General features: G+C 43.4%; 1 protein-coding gene across 3 annotated transcripts in view; it reads left to right on the top strand.

The window, feature by feature from the left end:
* NFATC3 (nuclear factor of activated T cells 3) overlaps positions 1-21,323 on the top strand; it is a 140,089-nt gene that overhangs the window by 18,253 nt on the left and 100,513 nt on the right. For all 3 annotated transcript variants that reach the window (XM_073307568.1, XM_073307566.1, XM_073307567.1), the window contains exon 2: positions 16,419-17,550. In XM_073307568.1, coding sequence (XP_073163669.1) covers positions 16,419-17,550 — 1,132 coding nt within the window. The remainder of the gene's footprint in view (positions 1-16,418; positions 17,551-21,323) is intronic.

Below are 21,323 nucleotides of genomic sequence, written 5' to 3'. Positions count from 1 at the left end.
TGACCAGCCCTGGCTGCGCAGCCGGCTCGTCCCAGCAGACAGTCACCTCCCAGCAGGGCTGGTGAGTGCAGCCGGAAGGCAGGGCTTGGGGGAGTGGGTCTGTGGGGTATATGGGGGGGTGCTGGGCTGTGAAGGGGCCGGGAGGATCTGTGTGTGTGTTGGGGTACTAGGAGTGGGGGTTCTGGGGGTGGGGGGAGTGCTGGGCAGTTGTGGTGTGCAGGGTGCTGTGGATTTGTGGGTGGGTCTGGGGGGTTACTGGGCATAGTGGGTCTGGGGGGCCTCTGGCCATAGGGAGTTGGGGGGGTTGTTGGGGGAGGGGTGGAGGGGGCTGTGTGGTGTGGCATGGGCCTCCCCCAAGGGGAAGGGGCATCCTAGCAGCACAGGGCTGGGCAGGCCACTGTGCGTCGGGCAACTGCCGGTTTGTAAATAGTGCCCTCTCATTGGGTGGAGCAGGGCTGCCCCTGCCATGTCATGCCCCATTGCCTCTGGCTGGCCCCTCGCGCCATAGGGTAACAGAACAGCAAGTGTGAAAAATCGGGGTGGGGGTAATAGAAGCCTATATAAGAAAGACCCAAAGATCAGGACTGTCCCCATAAAATCGGGACATCTGGTCACCCTACTGTGCCATGCTCCATTGCCTCCACGGGGGCCCACAAACATATTTGACACCAGGCCCACAAAAGGTTAATTTGACCCTGGACTAAGGGGGAATACAGGAAAAGGAGCCTAAACTGGTCATGGACCTAAGAGGGGGAAATAAACTTGTGGAGGACAGCAGGGAGAGAGAAACATTGTAGAATGCCAGGAAACTGTGCTCCTTTGCCCAAAATTTGTGGGGGAAGGGTGGGGTGTCAGATTTAGAGTGAATAGAGGGGACCAGAGGTGTGAAAGGGCAGTTGAGGTTGTGGGAGACTTAAAGGATTGGTGAGGGACGTGTGGAAAGGGATAAGAAAAACTCTCCTTTTGGGCAGTAAACTTTAAGAGCTCATTTTCTAGATTGTATGTGATGATAGCTTTCATTATGTAGATAAAAATCAAAGATTTAAAAAAATCAAAATTGGATTTTTTTATTTAAAGTGGATTTTTTTGATAAAGATTTTTTTTTTAATTTTAGGAAAAAGCTTATCTAAAGATATCTCATCATGGAATAGGGATTATAAATTCTAATTCTATAGTATGAGACAATATATACGTGTAACGTTTAAGAAAAGTTTTGTAAATGAGTTCCAATAGTTCATGGATTAGGGCCCCAATCTTATGGGGTTCCACAGGCTTCTGTATAGATTATTTAGGTTAATCTTCCTATCTACCCAGTGGGACTCGGTGCTCAGTCAAGAAGATACCATCAGAGATGCTTAGTTTTGCAGTTATCAAACTGTGGATTTGTTTCTCCAGAGGTAACATGCTTGTTAACAGCTAAAATGTTTTAAAATATATAAATAATATATAGAGGTGGGAAATAAGACCTCAACCCTATTGTCCCTCTGCAAATTTGTGTACACAGAGCCAATCCCTTATCTCTCTCTAGAAGTGCAAAGTTTCAAAAAGTTCAATGAATAGAAGATTGTTGGGGGTGGAATACATCTGGACAAGGAAAAGAAGTCTGGAGATAAATGTGAGAAGCAAGGGACATATACTTGTTCTTTTAAAAAAAATTATGTTTACTGTTGAAGAAAAAAATCCAAAATACTTAACATTGTTGGTTTAGTTAAATAAAACAATTTAAATGTCTGTCAGGTGGTGGTCTCTTCCTAATACAGCATGGAAAGAAAATCCTCCAAATACTAATGATGTTGAATTGGAGATAGTTCATGTCCCAATGACTTCATAAATACTGCTTCCATTTCCTCTGGTAAATGAATGATTGTTTGGTTATTTCGTTTTCTGATATAGCTGTAAAACTAATCTGAAAAGTTTTCAAAATCACTCTTTAAAAATGTATAGTGTATACCTTCTAAAAATGAAACCTACATCTATCTCCAAGTTGTGAAGAATATCTATTAAGGTTATAACAACTAACAAGAATGTGCTTTTATGTAGAAAATCATGATTAAATCGAGTCTTCCTGACTAGTGATTTAAATCAAATCCACCCTGATAAAAGTAGTGTCCATCTACTGCTTCCTTATCCGAAGTTACTTCATTTGCCTGTGCACATGCCACTCTTGGCTTGCTGACGCCCGCGGGAGAGAACCACTGATTTAGGCCTCATCTGTCTGAGCTTGGTTTCCCTTTTGAATGGACCTACCCAATTTTCAACTTGGTGCTTTTTTAAAAAGTAAGAAAGATAACTAGAAAATCCAAGGAGATTAACCATACATTTTCAACATTCACGACCAATAAATGTTTCAGAGGAGTCTGCCAACACCAGAAAAAAGTTCATTTTTTCTTAAAAACCAAACAAATGTCAAGTCTCGAAATGAACAGGTGAAGGATCCAGACAGTTTTTTGTATTTTTTCGTCCCACCTATCCTGAAATTTACTCTGTTAAAACTTGCATAAAGCCCTATACAAAGCTTAACAACTACTAGATAATTAAAGCCTGTTTAATTTTTCAGTTTCCAATATACAGTACTACAGTATTGCTAACTTCAGGGGATCAAAAATCATGAGTTGCCTCCCCCCCCCATGAGATATCTATCTAAGATTATATTGTGTTTTGTAGGTCTGTCTCTTGAATTTTGAACTCCCCCTTCCCATCCCCAGGGTGTATCCATGTGACCATTAATGTTACCCACTATCCCACATGTATTGGATGAGGTAATTTTTTTGGCTTCTGGTGCAGGAGCACTCACCTCCACATCTGCCCATCTCCTGCCCAGCAATTAATCCTGTCTCCCATCAGTTCTGCCCCACACAACCTCTCTCATTTAATCTGCCCCTCAGTTCAGTCCCCCAGCCGCAAACAACTCCCAGCTGCTCTCAGTTCACCTCCCAGCACTCACCCCATCTGCTCAGCACCATCATCAATACAGCCCTCACCTTACTCACTTCAGCCCTCCTGCAGCCCATAGTTAAGCTCTCACAGCGTCACCGCTGCTCCTCTTAGGGTTTTTCACCCTCCCCAGGCCTGTGGGGGATGGCCTCTCCCACTTCCCAGGCTGGTAGGGAAACCCTGGCTGCCTGGGGCTGACTGTGGGAGCCCTGCAAGGAGAGGCTCGTTATGTCAGCCCCTGTCACCTGAGACAAGTTGACAGCGATTTCTAAATAAATGATTAAACCTGACTCATGATCTTGGGATAGAACTCTCAAATGTCAGGAATTTTTTTTTTTTTTTGCCATGTCTTGTGGGGGGAATCTTGACATTTGAGTGTCCGAGATCATGAGTCAGGTTTAATAATTTTATTTAATCATGAGAGATGCAATTTTCTAATTCACAAGACTTGGCATTTCTGGTACTGTAACACTAATTGCTACAAAAAAATTAAATGCTTGAATAGCTACTAAAGTCTATGTATTCATAGAAATATTCAACTTCACCAACACTTCACTTGCATTAAGTTACGTGAACTAAAACTTCAAATATCTACTATATTAATTTTGAAATCTCTACTACACACTTGATAAATATTATATGCAAAAAGTTTTATTGCGACAGTGTTGTTTAGGTTGCATGACAAAGAACTCAGAAGTTAGGAAATGCCAGGTTTAAAGTTGTCTGTGCAACCTCAATTCAGGACCCTTAAACGTCCATACTGTGGACTGTATGAGACAGGAGCTTTGTATGGGCAAAGTGGGAGTATGAACTTGTAATTTAAGTACAGTATCATAATACATATGCCTGAGGGGGCAAACTTAAAGCTGCATGGACACCTTAAATCTGAGACTACTTTCAAGTGCTTGATATACAAACTTACTAGGCCTTCTTGAAGGGGAAAAGGTACTATTCTATTGTATGCAACTGACATTTGGGCTCTGTTTTTAAAGATGAAGAATTTTGGTAAAGGGTAATACTGCTTGTGGGATTCCACTTAAACCTTAACTTTAACGACTAAAATTTTGTCTGAGAGCTATATCTATAAAATCATGTGATCATATACACAGAATATAATTTTCACCACTTTAAGAAATTTAATGTTTAATCCTCCATTTGACTTCAGTAGGCTTTCTGGCTGAGTAACAGGTGCTTGACTGGAGCCTTGAGGATGATCTGAATTGTTTATGAAATCACTTTGTCACATCTCTATAGTTCAGATTGAACTGAGTTTTACACTTCAACATGGGTTGAATCCCTTGTACGTATAAAGAATATAGCGTAACATCTACTCCATCCTCACACTCCAAAAAAATTATAGCTCCTACCGTTTAAGGGCAGAGCTGATTTCGAGAACTTGCAAATCTGTTTGAATTTTTAACAGCGGGTCACATAAGTGATTATAAGATCTAGTGCGTAGCATGAGTGGGAGTGGAGCAAGTTTCAGGGTGGAGCTAGCTTGTGGTGGCCTCAAGGCTTGGGAGTGCAAACGAGTCCAGAGTGCTAGCTCTCAAAACTCTGGCCTCAGCATGGAATCCTGGGCACTTGGCATATGTTGTAATTAGCTTAAATTCTGACTGTCTCCAGAATTCACTGCTTTGTGGGGATCATCTGAATATTGTAAGTTGACAAGCTACAAGAGGCAGATTTCAACACTTTCTATCTACTGGTATAGAATGCTAAGAAATAATTATCTGATAAGAAATGTTGCCTTTCTAATTTAAAGGGTGGAAAAGTTTAATATTCATACCACACACATAAATCAGGAATCAGTCTCTTGTAGTTAAGGTTGCTACATTAATTTTCAACACAATTCATATTCCTCTAGTTAGATGAGACTCAGTCAGGAGAACAATACTCAGTTACAGTTGAAACTACAGCACATTGTTTTATAAGCAATTACAAATCTAATCCAGCAGTTGAACCAAATTTTGTTGTTGAGATCTTTAGCTTCTTGTTCATACCTGTAAGTTCCTCTTTCAGTGTATATATAGTTATTTTTACAGCTGGCTGTTGTAGTGAGACCGTACTACTGAAATTTCAGAAAAAAATGTTTCTGTTGGCAGAACACACAAACTGAAGACAGACAAGAACAGAGAGGATCAGAGGCAAGAAAGCCAACCAGTTGCCTGTGAGCACAGTGTGACCCTGTAAAGAGAGAGAGCATGTGTACTTCTGGGTCTGGTGTTGGTTAGAGGCTTGGGACTATAACGGCTTGTCTACACTTACATTTCATAGTGCTCTAACTTGCTGGCTCGGGGGTGTGAAAAATCACCCTCCTGAGCGCAGCAAGTTTGAGCTCTTTAAAGCACTAGTGTAGATAGCCTCCGAGCGCTGGGCGCTAATCCCCTTGTGGAGGTGAATTACCAGGAGCTCTGGGGGAGCTCTCTCCCAGCGCTCATGTACGACCATACTCGCACTTCAAAGTGCTGCCGTGGGAGCGTTCCCACAACAGCGCTTTGAAGTTTTCAGTGTAGCCATGCCCTGAGCTAAGCAACTGCTCCTTTTGTTCTTGGTTCCACCTGTGTTCAGAGAAGCAGGCCTTTGTACATTATTTGTAAATGAACAAGATTGCATCAAAGAAAATATTGGATTCCATCAATTTCTGCTTCCAACTGGAGTATGCCTAAGGGCCCTGAACTTTGAGTAACCACTCAGGTTGAAAAGGAACAACAGTAATGTTTTTCATGCATTTTAAAAAAGGATGGGGGCCCAAAATGTTTCACTTCCTTTGATATTTGCTGTCATAGTCGTAACTCTGTCACATGGGTTTTATTGCCATAGGCTTGGATTCCTTTTTTATTGCTGTTTTAGTAGAAACCACATTTTGCTTAAGTTTGTACAGGAAATTATGGCAGGATTTTAGTGTGAACAGTTTCAAAAAAGAGAAGTATGAGATATGCAGACAAGGAGAAACTTTCTTTTTGAAGAAATCATCTGATCCATTAACGTAAAACACAATCTGCATGAGCATGCTCTTCTCTCAGCATGCTGTTTTCCTATGAAACTGCAATAAAGAACTGAATGTGATCACTAGTGCTTTGGCAAATATACATGCTGCAGTATCAGAAAACAGCAGGGGCATAATGTTGTAAGGAAATGTTTGCCCACCCTGTCTTCAGACAGGGCAGAGGGTGTAGCAAATGCCAGGAAAAGATTGATTATTTATTTATTTTCAAGCTATATAGCTAACTTTTCCTGCCTCCTTGTAAGACCTTTAGTATTTTTCTAATCACCATATTAAGCAGGTCTTGGAACCATTGCTTCTCTTGTGTTGTGTTTGGATTCTCTGGGTGAATTTCTGACCCAGTTGAAGTCCTTGTGAGTTTTACCCTTGACTTCAGTGGGGCCACGATTTCATCCTCTGTTAATTAGTAGTTGAATCTGAAGCCATGTAACTTCTGCATATAGCTAAATTTAGCTTTACTAAATTTATTCATGACTAGGTGTTCAGTTAGATGTGTCGTCTTAATACACTGATCGTACACTGATATGAAGGTATTTTTGTCTTTACATTTCTACAGTATCCCGTTCCCTGTAAGATTATCAGTAGCCTATAAAAGGAACATGGTATTCCCTGTGTACCCCTTTGGGACCAGTGGGTGTACACCCTGCAATAATTTCCTCATTTGGGTCATTAAATGAGACATTTATATATCTAACAGCACCCCCTTCTGAGTGTCTCATTGACAGAAATATCAACTAAAACAGAAAAGATCTTCATCCAGACTTCTTAGTGGGGAGGCATACTCGGTCTGAACTTTTTCCACCTGAGTTTCCATTTCAACTCTAGCCCCTGTACTCTAAAGACACTCTCAGTTTTGACTGCTTTGCTGAAGCCAGCCAACTGCAGTTCTTCTCCAGACAGCATGCAGCTCCTTATAGGCTGAGTCTCCAGTCATGCAGGAATTTGGAAGGTCCCTCCCTAAGTTGCTTTCCAAAGATATTCTCTTACTTCTTTCTTTGGGAGTGCCTCTCTACGGGAACTGTCCTCCAGCTGAGCTGTGGTTGCCATTTATGAGGTCCAGATTCTCATTAGTCAATTAGGGGCCAGTCAGCTACCTAAGCAGTTGTAATTACTTCTGATGAAGTGGGTTTTAGCCCACAAAAGCTTATGCTTAAGCTTATGCCCCAATAAGTTTGTTCGTCTCTAAGGTGCCACAAGGACTCCTCATTGTTTTTGCTGATTCAAATTAATACAGCTACCATGCTGATACTTACAGGTGGTCAGAGATGGAATTTTTTTCCCCTAAAGAAGATGGATGGAGTGGGTGCTGCCTACTCTTAAAGGGGCCAGCCATCCTGTGATAGTTAAGGCTAAGTTTTTTGTCATGGATATTTTTAGTAAAAGTCACAGACAGGTCATGGACAGTAATGAAAAATTCACAGAAGCCTGTGACCTGTCCCTGACTTGTACTAAAAATACCCATGACAAAGTGCGAGCTGGGGCAGCTGGGAGCTACAGGGGGTCCCCCCGCCTCCAGGTTCCCCTTGCTGCAGCCTGCTGGCACTGGCTGAAGTCACACAGGTCTTTGAAAGTCAGATTCCGTGACCTCCTGACTAAATTGCAGTCTTAGTGATTGTCTATAATAAGATAAATATACGTCAGGGATTCTCAACCTTTTTCTTTCTGAGGCCCACCATAACATGCTACAAAAACTCCAGAGCACAGCCAGGGAGTGGGGGCTCGGGAATAGGTGTAGTTTCATTTCTATTCTGGGTGGGCAAGGGCCAGCGGGGGTTGAGCCAGCTCCACCCCCTGACTCAGGTGGGGAGCAGGAAGGGCACAAGCGAAAATTATAACTCAAAGGTGGGGGGCTCAGCTCAGGGTGCAGGGAGAGGGGTAGCTAGGGGCTGTGTGCAGGCATGGGGGTAGCTCTGGGCTGTGTGCAGATGGGGGGTGGATGGTGTAGGGACGGGGTAGCTCTGAGCTATGTGCAGATGGGGGGGGGGTAGGTCAGGGTGCAGGGAGGGCTCCCCCTGCGATAGCAGCTCCCCGAGGGCTCTGCCAGCCATGGAGCCAGGTCCCCCCCACCCAGACAGCTCTTACTGGCTGCATGAGTAAAGAGGGCTGGGAGCTGAGGAGCAGCTTCAGCCCCCTGCACCAGCAGCAGCAGGATATGAGGGTATGACTGCCTGCTCCATGGCACCAGCTAGAGCAGCAGCTGTCCTGCACTGCTTGGCTCTGGCTGCCCGCCACTGACCTGGACAGGGGCAGGGAGAGAAGGAGGGGGGTGTGTGTGGCGGGTGGAGCTACCCCAGGAATGCCCTGCTCTTGCACTGTAGTTTGCGGGGGAGCAACACTCCTGTGTCTCCTAACTCTGCCCATGGGCTCAGGGCTTCTGCTCCATGGGGAGCACTGGGACTTGGGCCTCCAAAATTCAGCCCTGCTGCTCCCAGCTTCAGCCCCACAGGGGGTGCTGGAGATCGGGGCTTCAACCCCTCAGCTCCTGGCTTCAGCCCTGCCAACTGATTCAGCACACTCTTTTGTAGTCTAGACCAGTGGTTTTCAACGGGATCCACAAACTATTTCTGCAAAAAAATGTGCTGAATCAGTTGACGTCTGTGCCAACCTAGGCTTCTGGCATGAACAAAACAAAGTTAGCTACCGTGATTAATATGAGTTTTAACCATGTGTTGTGGAGGCAGTGTCTAAAGCCATTCATGATGATGATTGAATATAAATAGGGCTTGATTCTTCTATAACTGTTTCTTCAACTTCAAAGTGTATGTGTTTGTTTTTTTTTAAGGCCATAACTTTTTTAATTGATATAAGGTTTTCTGAGTACCTTGGGTATGGATGTTAATGTGCATTTGTAAATAAACCAACTTGCCCTTTTCTTTAAAAGGAAACTTTAAAAATTCGGTTCATTTCATGACCATGCTGTGAGAACAAAGATTTTTTTACAAAGAATAGATTTTAAAAAATTGATCTTGGTTGATGGCTGATCTCCATTTTTTTTTTTTTGAATGTTTGACTGTAATAGAAGAAAGGGGCGGGGGAGGAGAATCTGAGTGACCAGTGTGTGTATCTTTTACATCTTCTGTTGGGAAATGGCAAATGTTGCAAGAGTTTCTTTCAACATATCAATCTACCTGTTCTTCACCAATGTAAGTTTACAATTTTTGTATGAATATTAAACCATAACAAATTCTCTTTTCTAGGCAAAAAGGAACTATTGAAGTGCTGAGGTTATAATAATTGGACCCTTTGTCTAGCCACTGATATTCATATTGTATGCTGAATTTTTCTTAAATATTCAACATCATGTGGGGGGAGGAGGGAGTTTAAAACAAATTCTTTAAAGCACTGACTTCTGACCATCCAAGTATATAACAAATACCCTTGTCTACTGCACTTCTCCCTTCCCTCCCCCACACCCCCATGGTCCACTATTTTAAGTAATTTTCTTCTCTTGTTGATAAATGTAGGCCATACCAGCAGAGAAGCATATGTGGTCTTGAGAGCTCCAACAATAAGGAGCATGTACCTGTACATTTTTCTCCCACATATATACTGTTGCTGCCTTCTCCCTGGGTGTGATGAAATTCTGTCATTTATGTTCCCCCCCAGTCCCTTCAAAGGGATTCTGGGCATGGGAGAAGGAATGAAGATTCCTTACCCACTGTCAGCTTTTGGTACTTAGACTTCAAGAAATGAAGAACTTTCCCTCCTCTCTGTGTTCCCTGCTGCATGGATATTTTTGGAGGGGAATGGAGAGTGGAAATAGTGGGCCTCATACTTAGATATTTTTTTTTTTACTTTTAGAGACAGGGCAGCTTCATTCTGAGACTAGTTGTCCATACATAAATGTCCTGATTTGCAGTCCGCTGCAGAGCTGTATGTTGGTTCTAGGTCTTCAGCCTTACGAACTCTGTCTTGGGTTGGGACAACTTCTCTGTAACCTGAATTTTATCCTGTTCCCCCTCATACATTTTTTCTGATTCTAATTTTTTTCTAATTCTGATTTGTTAAAATATGTGAATGGATTCCTGTTTACACATCCACCTACTGTCAGAATTGGGGAAGGGGTATGGCATTTTCTTTATTTTTCTTTGTTGATCTGTCCCTGACAAATGTTGTGTGGGCTTAAACTATACTTTGGGGAGCTCTTCATTCCTGCTTAACAAGGAACTGAAAAATATATGTTCTAGAGGGCACTATGTCATTAGCTATTGGCCTCAGAATAAGGGTTGCTTGCCTGTGCCTCCAAAGGACCAAGCTTTGAGAGCTAGAGAAGTTTTGGCTTGACTTATACTACCCAAATTTAGGAGTTCATTTTTTTAAAAAAAAAAAAGCAGAATTACAGTTAAGTAGTTATTCTTTTCAGGCACTTTATAGTGTTAATCTTATATAGTGTTATAGCACCTTTCCTGTATATCATACTATTTTTTAAAAGGACCTTTGTTTCCTGCGTATTGTGGCTTCTCTCCATCTCTGTAGGTGATTGATGGTTGGACCTTTTTTAGGCCATACACAGTGACTAGGATTATATGATGGACATCAACTATGGTATTGGCATTTAGATTTGAACAGCAGTTCAGTGACCCTTGATGTAATATAGTTGACAGTTTTGGCTGAGTTTATCTGTAAACTGCTGTTCAGCATTATATGCCCCGAATTTTTATTTATGTATTAGAACATCCTGATACTGTAGTTTGTTGCCCAAAGGCTTGAGTCCTTTTATTGATTTCAAATCTTTTGGTTTGCAAAGACCAATTTCTGTTTGCAATAAAAAGCTCCTCCCCTGTATGGAAGTCAAAGTGCCTTTTCTATGCTCATGTGGTCTCATGCCCCCTCATCTCTGTTCCTTGTAATCTTTAGATCTGGATGTGACTAGATGCATCAGAGTAAGACAAACTCTGCAGTTCAACATAGACTTGAGTACACCAGCATCGTCGCTAATACTCCCTGCACTGTGAAACTTAATTCACCTGCCATGTGTCCTGCTACTGAACCAACCTCTACAAACTCCATCCCTGATATATTGGCAGACTTTGTAGGAAAGAGAGGCCCTTCTGCAGAGGAGAAACTATGCTAAGTCCTTCCCCTACTTCATCATGAATGTAATATTTCCAAATGGGGAAAAATAAAGCACCACTAACAATCAGGGCAGTTGGCTTCGTGCAGTGGTTCTTAAACTTGTGTACTGGTGACCCCTTTCACATAGCAAGCCTCTGAGTGCGACCCCCCCCTTATAAATTAAAACCACTTTTTTATATATTTAAAACCATTTATAAATGCTGGAGGCAAAGTGGGGTTTGGGGTAGAGGCTGATAGCTCACAACCCCCATATAATAACCTTGTGACCCCCCCCCGAGGGGTCCTGGCCCCCTAGTTTGAGAACCTCTGGCTTAGTGGCTCCAGTTTTTTACATCATCTTTACAGCCAGCTCTGGGACATAGCTCTTGTAGTTCAGTGGATGTTTGTCACTCAGCAAATTGTAGACCAAGTAGAAAATAAGTATTTTTAAAAATGATTGGTATAAAGTTCTTTCCTTTCCCATTCCATGTTATGATCTACTGCGCATCTCCATCTCACCACTGCATTTTTCTCTCTGCTGTAGACATCTGGCTCTCTTTTCCTTGTGGCACAATCTGTTTACATTTTGATATCCTGTCTTCCCCCTAGTTGCCAGACTTCTAAACCTGCTCTTTTTCATTTGATCTGAAATGCTGGATCAGTGCTTCTGCTCATCAGAATACCTTCTCTCTTGAGCTGGTCTTAACCAAACAGTGTCTTTGAAGAAAATGGAAGAAGTTTCAGGAATGATGTGGGCTTTTAGAAATGACTACTTCAGAAATACTAATAAATTGATTTCCCTCCCTCCCCCCCAACACTTCAGAGGCGAAGTGGTATAATCTCCGTTCTATAGCTGGCAAGCAGAGGCACAGAGAACAAAATCAAGTGTCCATGAACTTGGGGTGCCAACATTTTTGAATACTTAGCAATCTTAATTCAGATGTTTTCTAACTTTTCAGTGCTTGATATGAAATCGTAATGTTCATTTTAATGTGATTTTGTGTGTAATTTCCTATGCTGTTAAAAGAAACGAGGCGGAGAAAAACAAATTTCAGCATGTGGCATCCTATTGATACCCACATGGTTCATCAGCAGGGTTGGAACCTTTCGAACCACAATGTAGACTTCTTCCACTTACTGTATTATTTCTGTCAGTTACTCACATTAACTTCTCACTTAATGTTGGAGTTGTGTTTCTGAAAAATGTGACTTTATGCGAAACGATGTTAAGCGAGTCCAATTTCCCCATAAGAATTAATGTAAATGGGGGGGGGGGGTTAGGTTTTAGGACACTTTTTTCGCCAGACAGACATTATATACATATACAGTATAAGTTTTAAACCATTTGAAACAAACAGTTTAATTCATTGCTGTGTACAATATTATTGTGAAGCTTGGTTGAGGTGGTAGAGTCAGAGGGTGAAAATATTTCCCGGGGAATACCTTGCTGCTAAATGATGAACTAATACTCGGCTGAGCCCTCAGGGTTAATACGTTGTTGTTGATGTAGCCTCATGCTCTACAAGGCAGCATAGACTGAGGCAAGACGGAGGAAACACAATAGATGCAGGGCATCTTCCCTGCAAAAACTGAATGTGTTAAGGAGCTCTGAAGGTAGTCCTTGCTTTGAAGAGTTGATAAACTGTCAGATTTATCAGTCTGTGGCGTACCTAGCATAATATTGAGGTGCCAAGAGTAAGAAGTAAAATTACTTGAAAGGACTGTTGGGGATACAGTTTCTTGTCTAATCTCCCTGAATATTCAGATTGATGTGGGATGTGCGTATGACCCAAAAATCCCTCTTTCCCAGTTTCAGGCTTTGCAGCTCAGTTTTTAGAGTAGGGATGGGAAACTACAGCCTGGGGGCTGCATCCGGCCCTTCAGATGTTTTAATCCTGCCTTCGAGCTCCTGCCAGGGCATGGGATCCAGGGCTCTGGCACTCCAGCTCTGCATGGCTCCCAGAAGCAGCGGCATGTCCCCCCTCTGGCTCCTACGCACAGGGACAGCCAAGGGGCTCTGCACACTGCCTCTGACCCAAGCGCCACCTCCGCAGCTCCTATTGGCCATGAACAGGGGGCAGTGCCTGCGGATGGGGCCGCGCGCAGAGCTGCCTGGCCAAGCCTCTGCATAGGAGCTGGAATGGGGGACATGCCACTGCTTCTGGGAGCTCCTTGAGGTAAGCGCTGCCCGGGGCCTGCACTCCTAACCCCCCCATCCTCCGAACCCCTCATCCCCAGCCCTACCCCAGAGCCTGCACCCCCAGCCGGAGCCCTCCCTCCTCCTCTTCCCCTCTCACCTCAGCCCCCAATTTCATGAACATTTATGCCCTGCTATACAATTTCTGTACCCAGATCTGGCCCTTGGGCCAAAAAGTTTGTCCACCCCAGTTTCAGAGAATATATCAGGGTGGCCAAATTTACTGACCTTCTGAGCCACATTCGGCAATCTTCAGAAATTCGAGAGCCAGGGCACACCACCCGGAGTGGCGTTTCAGTCCTGTAGCGGGGTGGTGGGGCTAGGGGTTTCTGCCCTGCAAGGAGGGAGGGGGGGTCTCAGGGCTTCAGCCTTGCAGAACACGCCTGCTGGGGCTCAGGGCTTCAGCCCCACTCCTGTTGAAGCCTTGAGTCTCTGCACATGTGCTGTGCAGAAGCCCCGAGCTCTTTTCGTGCTCCCCCCCGACTGGTAGATGAAGAATGGCGGGGGGAGGGCTCCAAGAGCCACACTTTAATAGTAAAATAGCCACATGTGGCTTACGAGCCAGTTTGGCCACCCCCGGAATATTCACGTCTAACTCCAAACACCACCATGAACTGCTGCTGATTGTATGTATTGAGAAAAATCTAGTCATGCACAGGAAAGAAAAAAGCATGTTGCTGTTTTTCTTCCTTTTTATATGTGGAATTACATACTAGTCTCACATTCTGCAGTGTAGTTTTGGTAAGATAGAAATTCAAATTACAGAGCATCATTAAGTATGGTAACCTAGAGCTTTGTAATTTTGCTGTATCGTGCTCAAATGTTTTGTTTAAACTGATTTTTAGTATCAAGCAAGCCTTAATTCCATAGTAGCAAACTTGAAACGTTGAAGTTCATGGTTTTTTGTTAGTATATGTACTGTCAGAACAGGAAGCCCCTGTTGAGGAAAACAGATTCTAATACACTTATTTAGTCATGCATAGGACTCCGTGTCTGTCACAGAGGTCCGGAAGTCACAGATTCTGAGACTTCTGCGACCTCTGACTTCTGCAGTGGCCAGTGTGGCTGACTCCAGGGCCGCCCAAGCAACTGGCCCCAAAGCCTCGTACTCAGGCAGCCCCGGGGGCCAGCCACACTGGCCGCCACTAGAGCGGGTCTGCAGCCGGCCACTTGGGTGGTCTCACAGCCAGATGCACTGGTCACTGCTCTGGCGGCCCTGGGCAGCTGGCCCCGGGGACTGCCTTAGCAGCTGCCAATGTAGCTGGCCCCGGGGCTCCCCCATCCTGGCAGCAGCTAGAGCTGCTGTGGGCCCCCCCATCCTGGAAGTGGTGCTCTTCCCTCCCCCCCCTCCCCCCAACATCGGGCCTCCGGCTCTCCCCGTAGCGTGCACACGCACAATTCAATCATGAGTATTTTTAGTAAAAGCTGTGGACCAGTCATGGGCAAAACACAACTTTTACTAAAAATACTCATGATTGAATCGTAGCCTTAGTCATGCATTATTGAGGTTAGAGTCACTACTGGTAAATTCACTGCTTTTGTATGCTGTCTTATTGAAGTAGGCAAAATAACACTGGTAGTGGCTTAGTTTCCAAAGGGTGCAGTAGTCACCATTAAGAAATCAGTGTAGTTTATAACTGTAGGTGACTGTCTTAATTATCGTGGTTGTTACAGGGGAAATAACCATTTTCTCTTGGTGCAGACTTATGTCTGTCTTCTTCCCTCCACCCCACCCCATAACCATATGCTTTTGCTCGCTTGCTTATATTCTTGGTGCTTGCCGTGATCTTGGTCTTGTCCCACCTCTCATCTGTTCTTATATTCCTGCTTCCAGCAGTGGCACCGTTATAGAGGTTGGAAAGCTTTGGAAGGAAGTAGGGTGGGGAGGTTGCATACAGCTGTGTTCTGTGTCACCTGAAACATCAGCTAAAGAGTAGGAGTTGATACTTCTCTCTGTGGTCTAGCCCTGTAGGGTCTGGCCAATAGCAGAAAGAATGAAATTGCACTAAGGGGAAGCTCAGAGGGGATTACAGCCTGGAGGAGGATGCTAAATTCATTCCCCTCTATTTTCATATACTGTATATTGGGAGAGGGTGGCACCAGGATGAATCAGGTGTGGGTTTTTTTTGTTGGGGGGGTGTCAAGGGATGGGGACATACACCTCGACCCCCAATAATTGTGTTCATATACACCTCTCTGAGCAGGAGCAACAGCAGCAGCTGGTAATTGGAGGCTTTCCTTAGCAGAAGAATAGCAACAGATGGAAAGTTCCAGTGGTAACAAGCAGGAGGGAAAGCCTTGTAGGCCACTCTCGGGCTTCTTGCTGATTGAGCTTCCCTAGCCCAGAGGAGGGGGATGGGAGAAGTTGGTGTAGAACTGAAGGAAGCAACTGCTGACTATATTTACAGGGCTTACATGCCACAGCTTTTATTTCTGCCCTGTTTTAATGAACAGCTTTTATTGACCCTTGGAGTTGGAAAACTTCAATCTGAAAATATTAAAGATTGAGGAAGGATTTCTGGAATAGAAGTGCTCAGGAAATCTCAATTACAGGTATTGCGCTATATAGATATATATATATAGCGCCTCCTATAATTGAATGGTTTCTGGCTGTTTGTAATCTGTACATAAAGGTATGACTCATGAACATTTTCTATTACTGTAGTATTCTAATTTTAAACATGGTAAATGTTGCTAAGCATGCTATTCTAATACTTTAAAATACATTTATTAATGGAAAACTGGACTACAATAAGGTGAAATCTCTGTATACTAGTGAAGAAAGCAAATTTATTGGGAAAAAATACAGGAAGTTACATGTATGAATTAAGTAATGAACTGACTGTTTTTAAAACTTTCAATGTTTTACGGAAAATATATTCGAAAATAAAGATTGAAGTACAAAGATTATCAGTATTTCAGGGTGTAAATATATAACCTGTTTTCAAGTGTACGAATTCAACATGTATCATTAAAATCACGGCTATGCAATGTCTTTTCTATTAAAATATTGCCTCATGTAACTATCACTTTATAACTGGTATCTAAAAAATCTGAAATGGATTAAGGCTGTAAAATTTGTTTGTGGTATCTAGTAGGAAAGCTGGACAGCATTCAGTACCCTGGGAATTGCCTAGAATAATGAGTAACTATCAGGCAAATAAGTGAAACTTGATATACTACATACTACACTTTTGACTTTTTTTTCTTCTCTTCCTTTTTCAGATCTTGAACCAGATGATTGTGCATCCATATACATCTTTAATGTAGACCAACCATCATCCTCTGTAAATCAGCCAATTTGTATCCCTCATCATGGATTGCAGTCACACTCCTCTCCTCTGTCTCCACCAACCAGACTGCAGGGTCATAAAAACTATGAAGGAACTTGCGAGGTACCAGAATCCAAATACAGTCCAGTAGGTGGACCCAAACCCTTTGAGTGCCCTAGTATTCAAATTACATCTATCTCTCCTAACTGTCATCAAGGGATTGAAGCTAGTGAGAATGAATTGTGCACAAATGGCCCAGAAAATGAATATATGGAAAGGCCTTCAAGGGACCACCTGTATCTTCCTCTTGAGCCATCATACAGGGAATCATCCCTTAGCCCAAGCCCTGCCAGCAGCATTTCCTCCAGGAGCTGGTTCTCAGATGCTTCCTCTTGCGAGTCCATCTCTCATGTTTATGATGATGTAGACTCAGAGCTGAATGAAGCTGCTGCTCGATTTACCCTTGGATCTCCTTTGGCATCTCCTGGTGGTTCTCCACGGAGTCCAGGGGATGAACCTTGGCAGCAGCCTTATGGATTTGGGCATGCCCTGTCTCCTAGACAGTCTCCTTGTCATTCTCCTAGAACTAGTATTACAGATGAAAATTGGCTAAACCCAAGACCAACATCAAGGCCCTCATCGAGACCTACATCCCCCTGTGGGAAGCGACGACACTCCAGTGCAGAAGTTTGTTATCCCGGCTCTCTCTCTCCTCACCATTCTCCAACTCCATCACCTGGCCACTCTCCCAGGGGAAGCATAACAGAAGACACATGGTTAAACACTTCTCTCCATAGTGTACAAGGTCTTAATCCTGGCCTTTCACCATTTCAGTGTTGTACAGAGACTGACATCCCTCTTAAAACAAGAAAGACCTCTGAGGATCAAACTGCTACTTTATCAGGAAAAATAGATTTCTGTTCTGAAGAACAGGGTAATTTATCACCATCCCTTGAAACTGCAGTAGATGATTGCTCTGGATCTCAGCATGTGTTGAAAAAGGATTTGCCTGGTGACCAATTTCTTTCTGTTCCTTCGCACTTTACTTGGAACAAACCAAAGCCTGGCCATACTCCTATATTTCGGTAAGTGGTATAAAAACTTAGGAGTTTTTCAAACTTTCCTGAATGTGTTACATATGTTTAATGTATTTATCTCAATGCATTATGAGCCTTTTCAAAGAGAATTATATTAGCAATATGAATATTATAATTAGAAAAATAAATGGAACCACCAGATCTGCTGCTTTGTTAAAATATTCCATCCACATTATAATGCAACAATTATTTCAGCTCATATACTTTGTTGAATGTGAGCAGACTGTTGTCCTTGCACAGAACCCCAATGAATCAAATGGAATTTCACAAGGACAAAGCAGTTCACAACATACAACTTCCTGTGAGATTTGGGCCTTAAATTATAAATTCTTCAAGGAAGAAATGTTCTATTCATAGTCCCAATGCGTAGTGCACTTGGGTGCAATAAATTAGTAGTAACCTAGTAGAGCAATAAAATACTAACTGTGGCTAAGCAAGAGAGAGAGGCATATAAAGTGTGAGTAGTTGTAGCCTTGTTGGTTCCAGCATATTGGAGACACAATGAGATAATACGAGATAATGGGTGAGATAATATCTTTGGACCATCTTCTGTTGGTGAGAGAGACAAGCTTTTGAATCACACAGAGCTCTTCTTCACACCAGAAGTTGGTCCAATCAAAGATACACTTCACCCACATTGTACGTCTAATAGACCTATAAAGGTTTACCGTTTATTTGTATAGAGCTGGGGTTTTTTAAATTGGGTTTTCACTTTTTATTCGTTTCTGTTTTGCTGCAATCCTATAGAGAAAGTGTATCTGGTTATTTTCCACAATGCTACTTTGAAATCTGTGCAAACTGAAGTAACTGGTGGTTGCTGTTGTTTGCAGTCTGTTTAGCTACAGAAGTGTATTGGTATCTCCTCAGTGCATCAGCACAGTTGCCATGTAGGGTCTCTCTTCCCCTTCTGCCCTTTTGTTTTTCTGCCGTTTTTGTTTTTCTGTGTATTTCTTGGTGTTCTATTTATAATATCCTCTCCTCTCCCTCTTCTTCACTCCCTACTCACTAGAAGGCTACATATTGCTCAGGGTGGAGAGGTGGTATCCGTTCGTGGCTTTGTGGGGCCACGAGATCTTATGATCTTGTGGCTGAGAAGAAATGCTTGGATAAGTGGGCTCCTGGCTGAACATGCATAGATATTTATGCAAGTCACTTGAGGCATCTTTCACAGAGCTGCTCACCACTTTAACTGCAGCTGTTGGTGAATATTTTGAAGTGGAGTGGGCACAGGTGAATCTAGAGTTGGGCAGCATTCTCTGGTCCTACTCAGCAGGCTAGTCTGATGCCCCTCCAAGAGGGTCAGCCCTCTCAAGGTATATAGGTACCTCTTTCCTGTGATCACATGTAAAATGGTCAGGGAGAGGGGCTAACACAAACATCCATAGATGTACAGCCATCAAGATCACCTCATCTCACAATCAGCTCTTCCAAGCTGCTCCGGTTAATCTCTCCACCATTCAATATATGTTCACCTGACACAATGACAGAAGCAGCAGTGCATGCAGATAATTCCCAGTGGCTATGGCCGCCTCTAGGAGGGCAGAGTTAAGGGTTGTGTGGGTGTGTACCTTAACTGTGTATTTCCCGGTTTTCGGACATTCCTTTTACTGCATTCAACATTCTGAAAGGACATGATACAACTGGGTAACCTTAACTCTTCATTAACAAAGGTTTTTGTCAGTAAACATATGGCCACGGTTATAAATGAAAAGCTGGTTATACTTCTTATTTCATATTTACCCACAATGGGTCTCCAGTTGTCTGGTGCTTTGAGGCAGAATCAGACTTGTCTGTTAGAAGGGCTTAGCCCTCTGTCACGAACAGCAAAACTAGCCAGTTTATTCTGTTTCCACAGCTGCATAGAAAGATTCCAGACCACCTCTGCAGAGCACTTATTTTCAGAATTTGTATGTTCATTATTAGTCTTTCTAAAGCTGGATACTTTTCAACTGGACACACAAACTTGAGAATTTATATGGCTTTAATTGAATTTCATTCTGAGTTAAAATGAGGCAAAATAAATAAAGGAAGCAAGAAGTGTAAAGTGCTCCTCATAAGTATCTCCAGATTTGCATTGAATGGGATTTACCTTTTTCTGCTCCCAATGAGAGAGAGTTTTCACTTTTCAGACAGCATGTTGTATGAACTAGCACTTCCATGGGTGAACCAACTTTTCTGTCTGAAGCAGCACTCTCCTTAGGATTTTCCTCAAAAGTGACCAGACATTTAAAAGTGGTTAATGCTTCTAGTGGGAACACAGTCTAGTTTTGTAGCAGGAATACCTTTTAATTCTATCCTGAATTTCTCATTCTGCTTTTGAAAGAGACTGCTCATTCAGTCTTGCATCCACTCTGAACTTCTGGGATCTTCCACCCTGAGCCTTTTAAGCAGACCAACCTGCCTGTGAAAAAGAAGGCTATGGAATAGTTACTTTTAATCTCGAGAGACTACAGTCTCTCAATAGACTTTTTTTTTCTTAAAAAGACCAGTTGGAAAGAGGAAGGGGGTCATGTGGAGAACAAAAGTATTTGATCACATGATTTAAGACTGTACTGTAGTTTGCCAAGTGAAGCAAGGTCTAACACTGAACTCTGTAGCATCTGTTTCTGTCTGTAATGTGATAACTTTGGAACGGTGGAAAGCTGCATCCAATCAATTCCAAAAAATCAGGGAATGTCCTAGGAGGCATCATTAGGCACAGCTCACAAAGGAATTGGTAGGGTGGGGGTACATGTGTAAAGTGGTGGTGGTTTGGGAAGCAGGGACCTGTTTGGGTGTGGACTTGAGGAGGGGCAAGCGGAACCATGGATGGAATGGTGGAAATGCATAGCCCTTGCTACAAGGGGAAAAGGGGCTGTGGGTGAAAAGAGAGTGCTCAGAGCCTCTGCAGTGAGGGGGAGAATAGAGGACAGTGGTTTAGGGGGAAAGGGTAGAAGTTGTAAGAGGTCCCTGAACTGGAGGGGTATGAGAACGTAGCACATAGGAAGCTTGTGAGGGTGGCTGGGGGAATAAGTAATGCAAGGTGCCCCTGGCGTGTACAATGAGATCTGCCTCCAAAAGCTACAAAATATGTGACCCTGTGTGTGTGCGCGCGCATGCGTGCACACGGGGGTGTGGAATGAAGTATTTTTGAAAAATAAATATTTTAATTCCTCTGAGAAGTTTACCATGCAACCCTAAGGTTATTCTAACGTAGCTAATTCAATACAAAAAACCTAAGATGTAAAAAAGAAAAGTAAATCCATTACATAGAATTATTGACTTCGCAAATAAACCTTTAGAACTACATAAGAATGGCCATACTGGGTCAGCCCAATGGTCCATCTAGCCCAGTATCCACCAGAAACAGTTGAGCCTTTTTTTAAAATATGAAGAGTGTCGGGGAGAGGGACACACAATAGATTTATCATTTATGCAGTTTTTTCTGAATGGCTCTATTGCAGGAGTGGGCAAAACTACAGCCGATGGTCTGCTTTAATCCCCGGTGGTCCGGCCGGGGTGCTGGGTCGGGGACCGCACCACGTGGCTCGGCCCCGCTTCAGCTGGGACACAGGGTCGGGGGCCGTACCATGCGGCTTCCGGAAGCCGCAGCATGGCCCCACTCTGGCTCCTGTGTGCTCCAAAGGGAGCTGCAGGTGCGGTGCCTGCAGATGGGGCAGTGTTCAGAGCCGCCTGGCCGCATCCCTGAACCTCTCCCAGCCCTGATCACTCTCCAGACCCCTCAATTCCAGTCCAAAGCACCCTCCTGCACCCCAACCCCA

This window comes from Lepidochelys kempii, chromosome 12 (genome assembly GCF_965140265.1).
Source record: "Lepidochelys kempii isolate rLepKem1 chromosome 12, rLepKem1.hap2, whole genome shotgun sequence".
NCBI lineage: Eukaryota > Metazoa > Chordata > Testudines > Cheloniidae > Lepidochelys > Lepidochelys kempii.
This window is presented reverse-complemented; position numbering and strand designations above follow the sequence as displayed.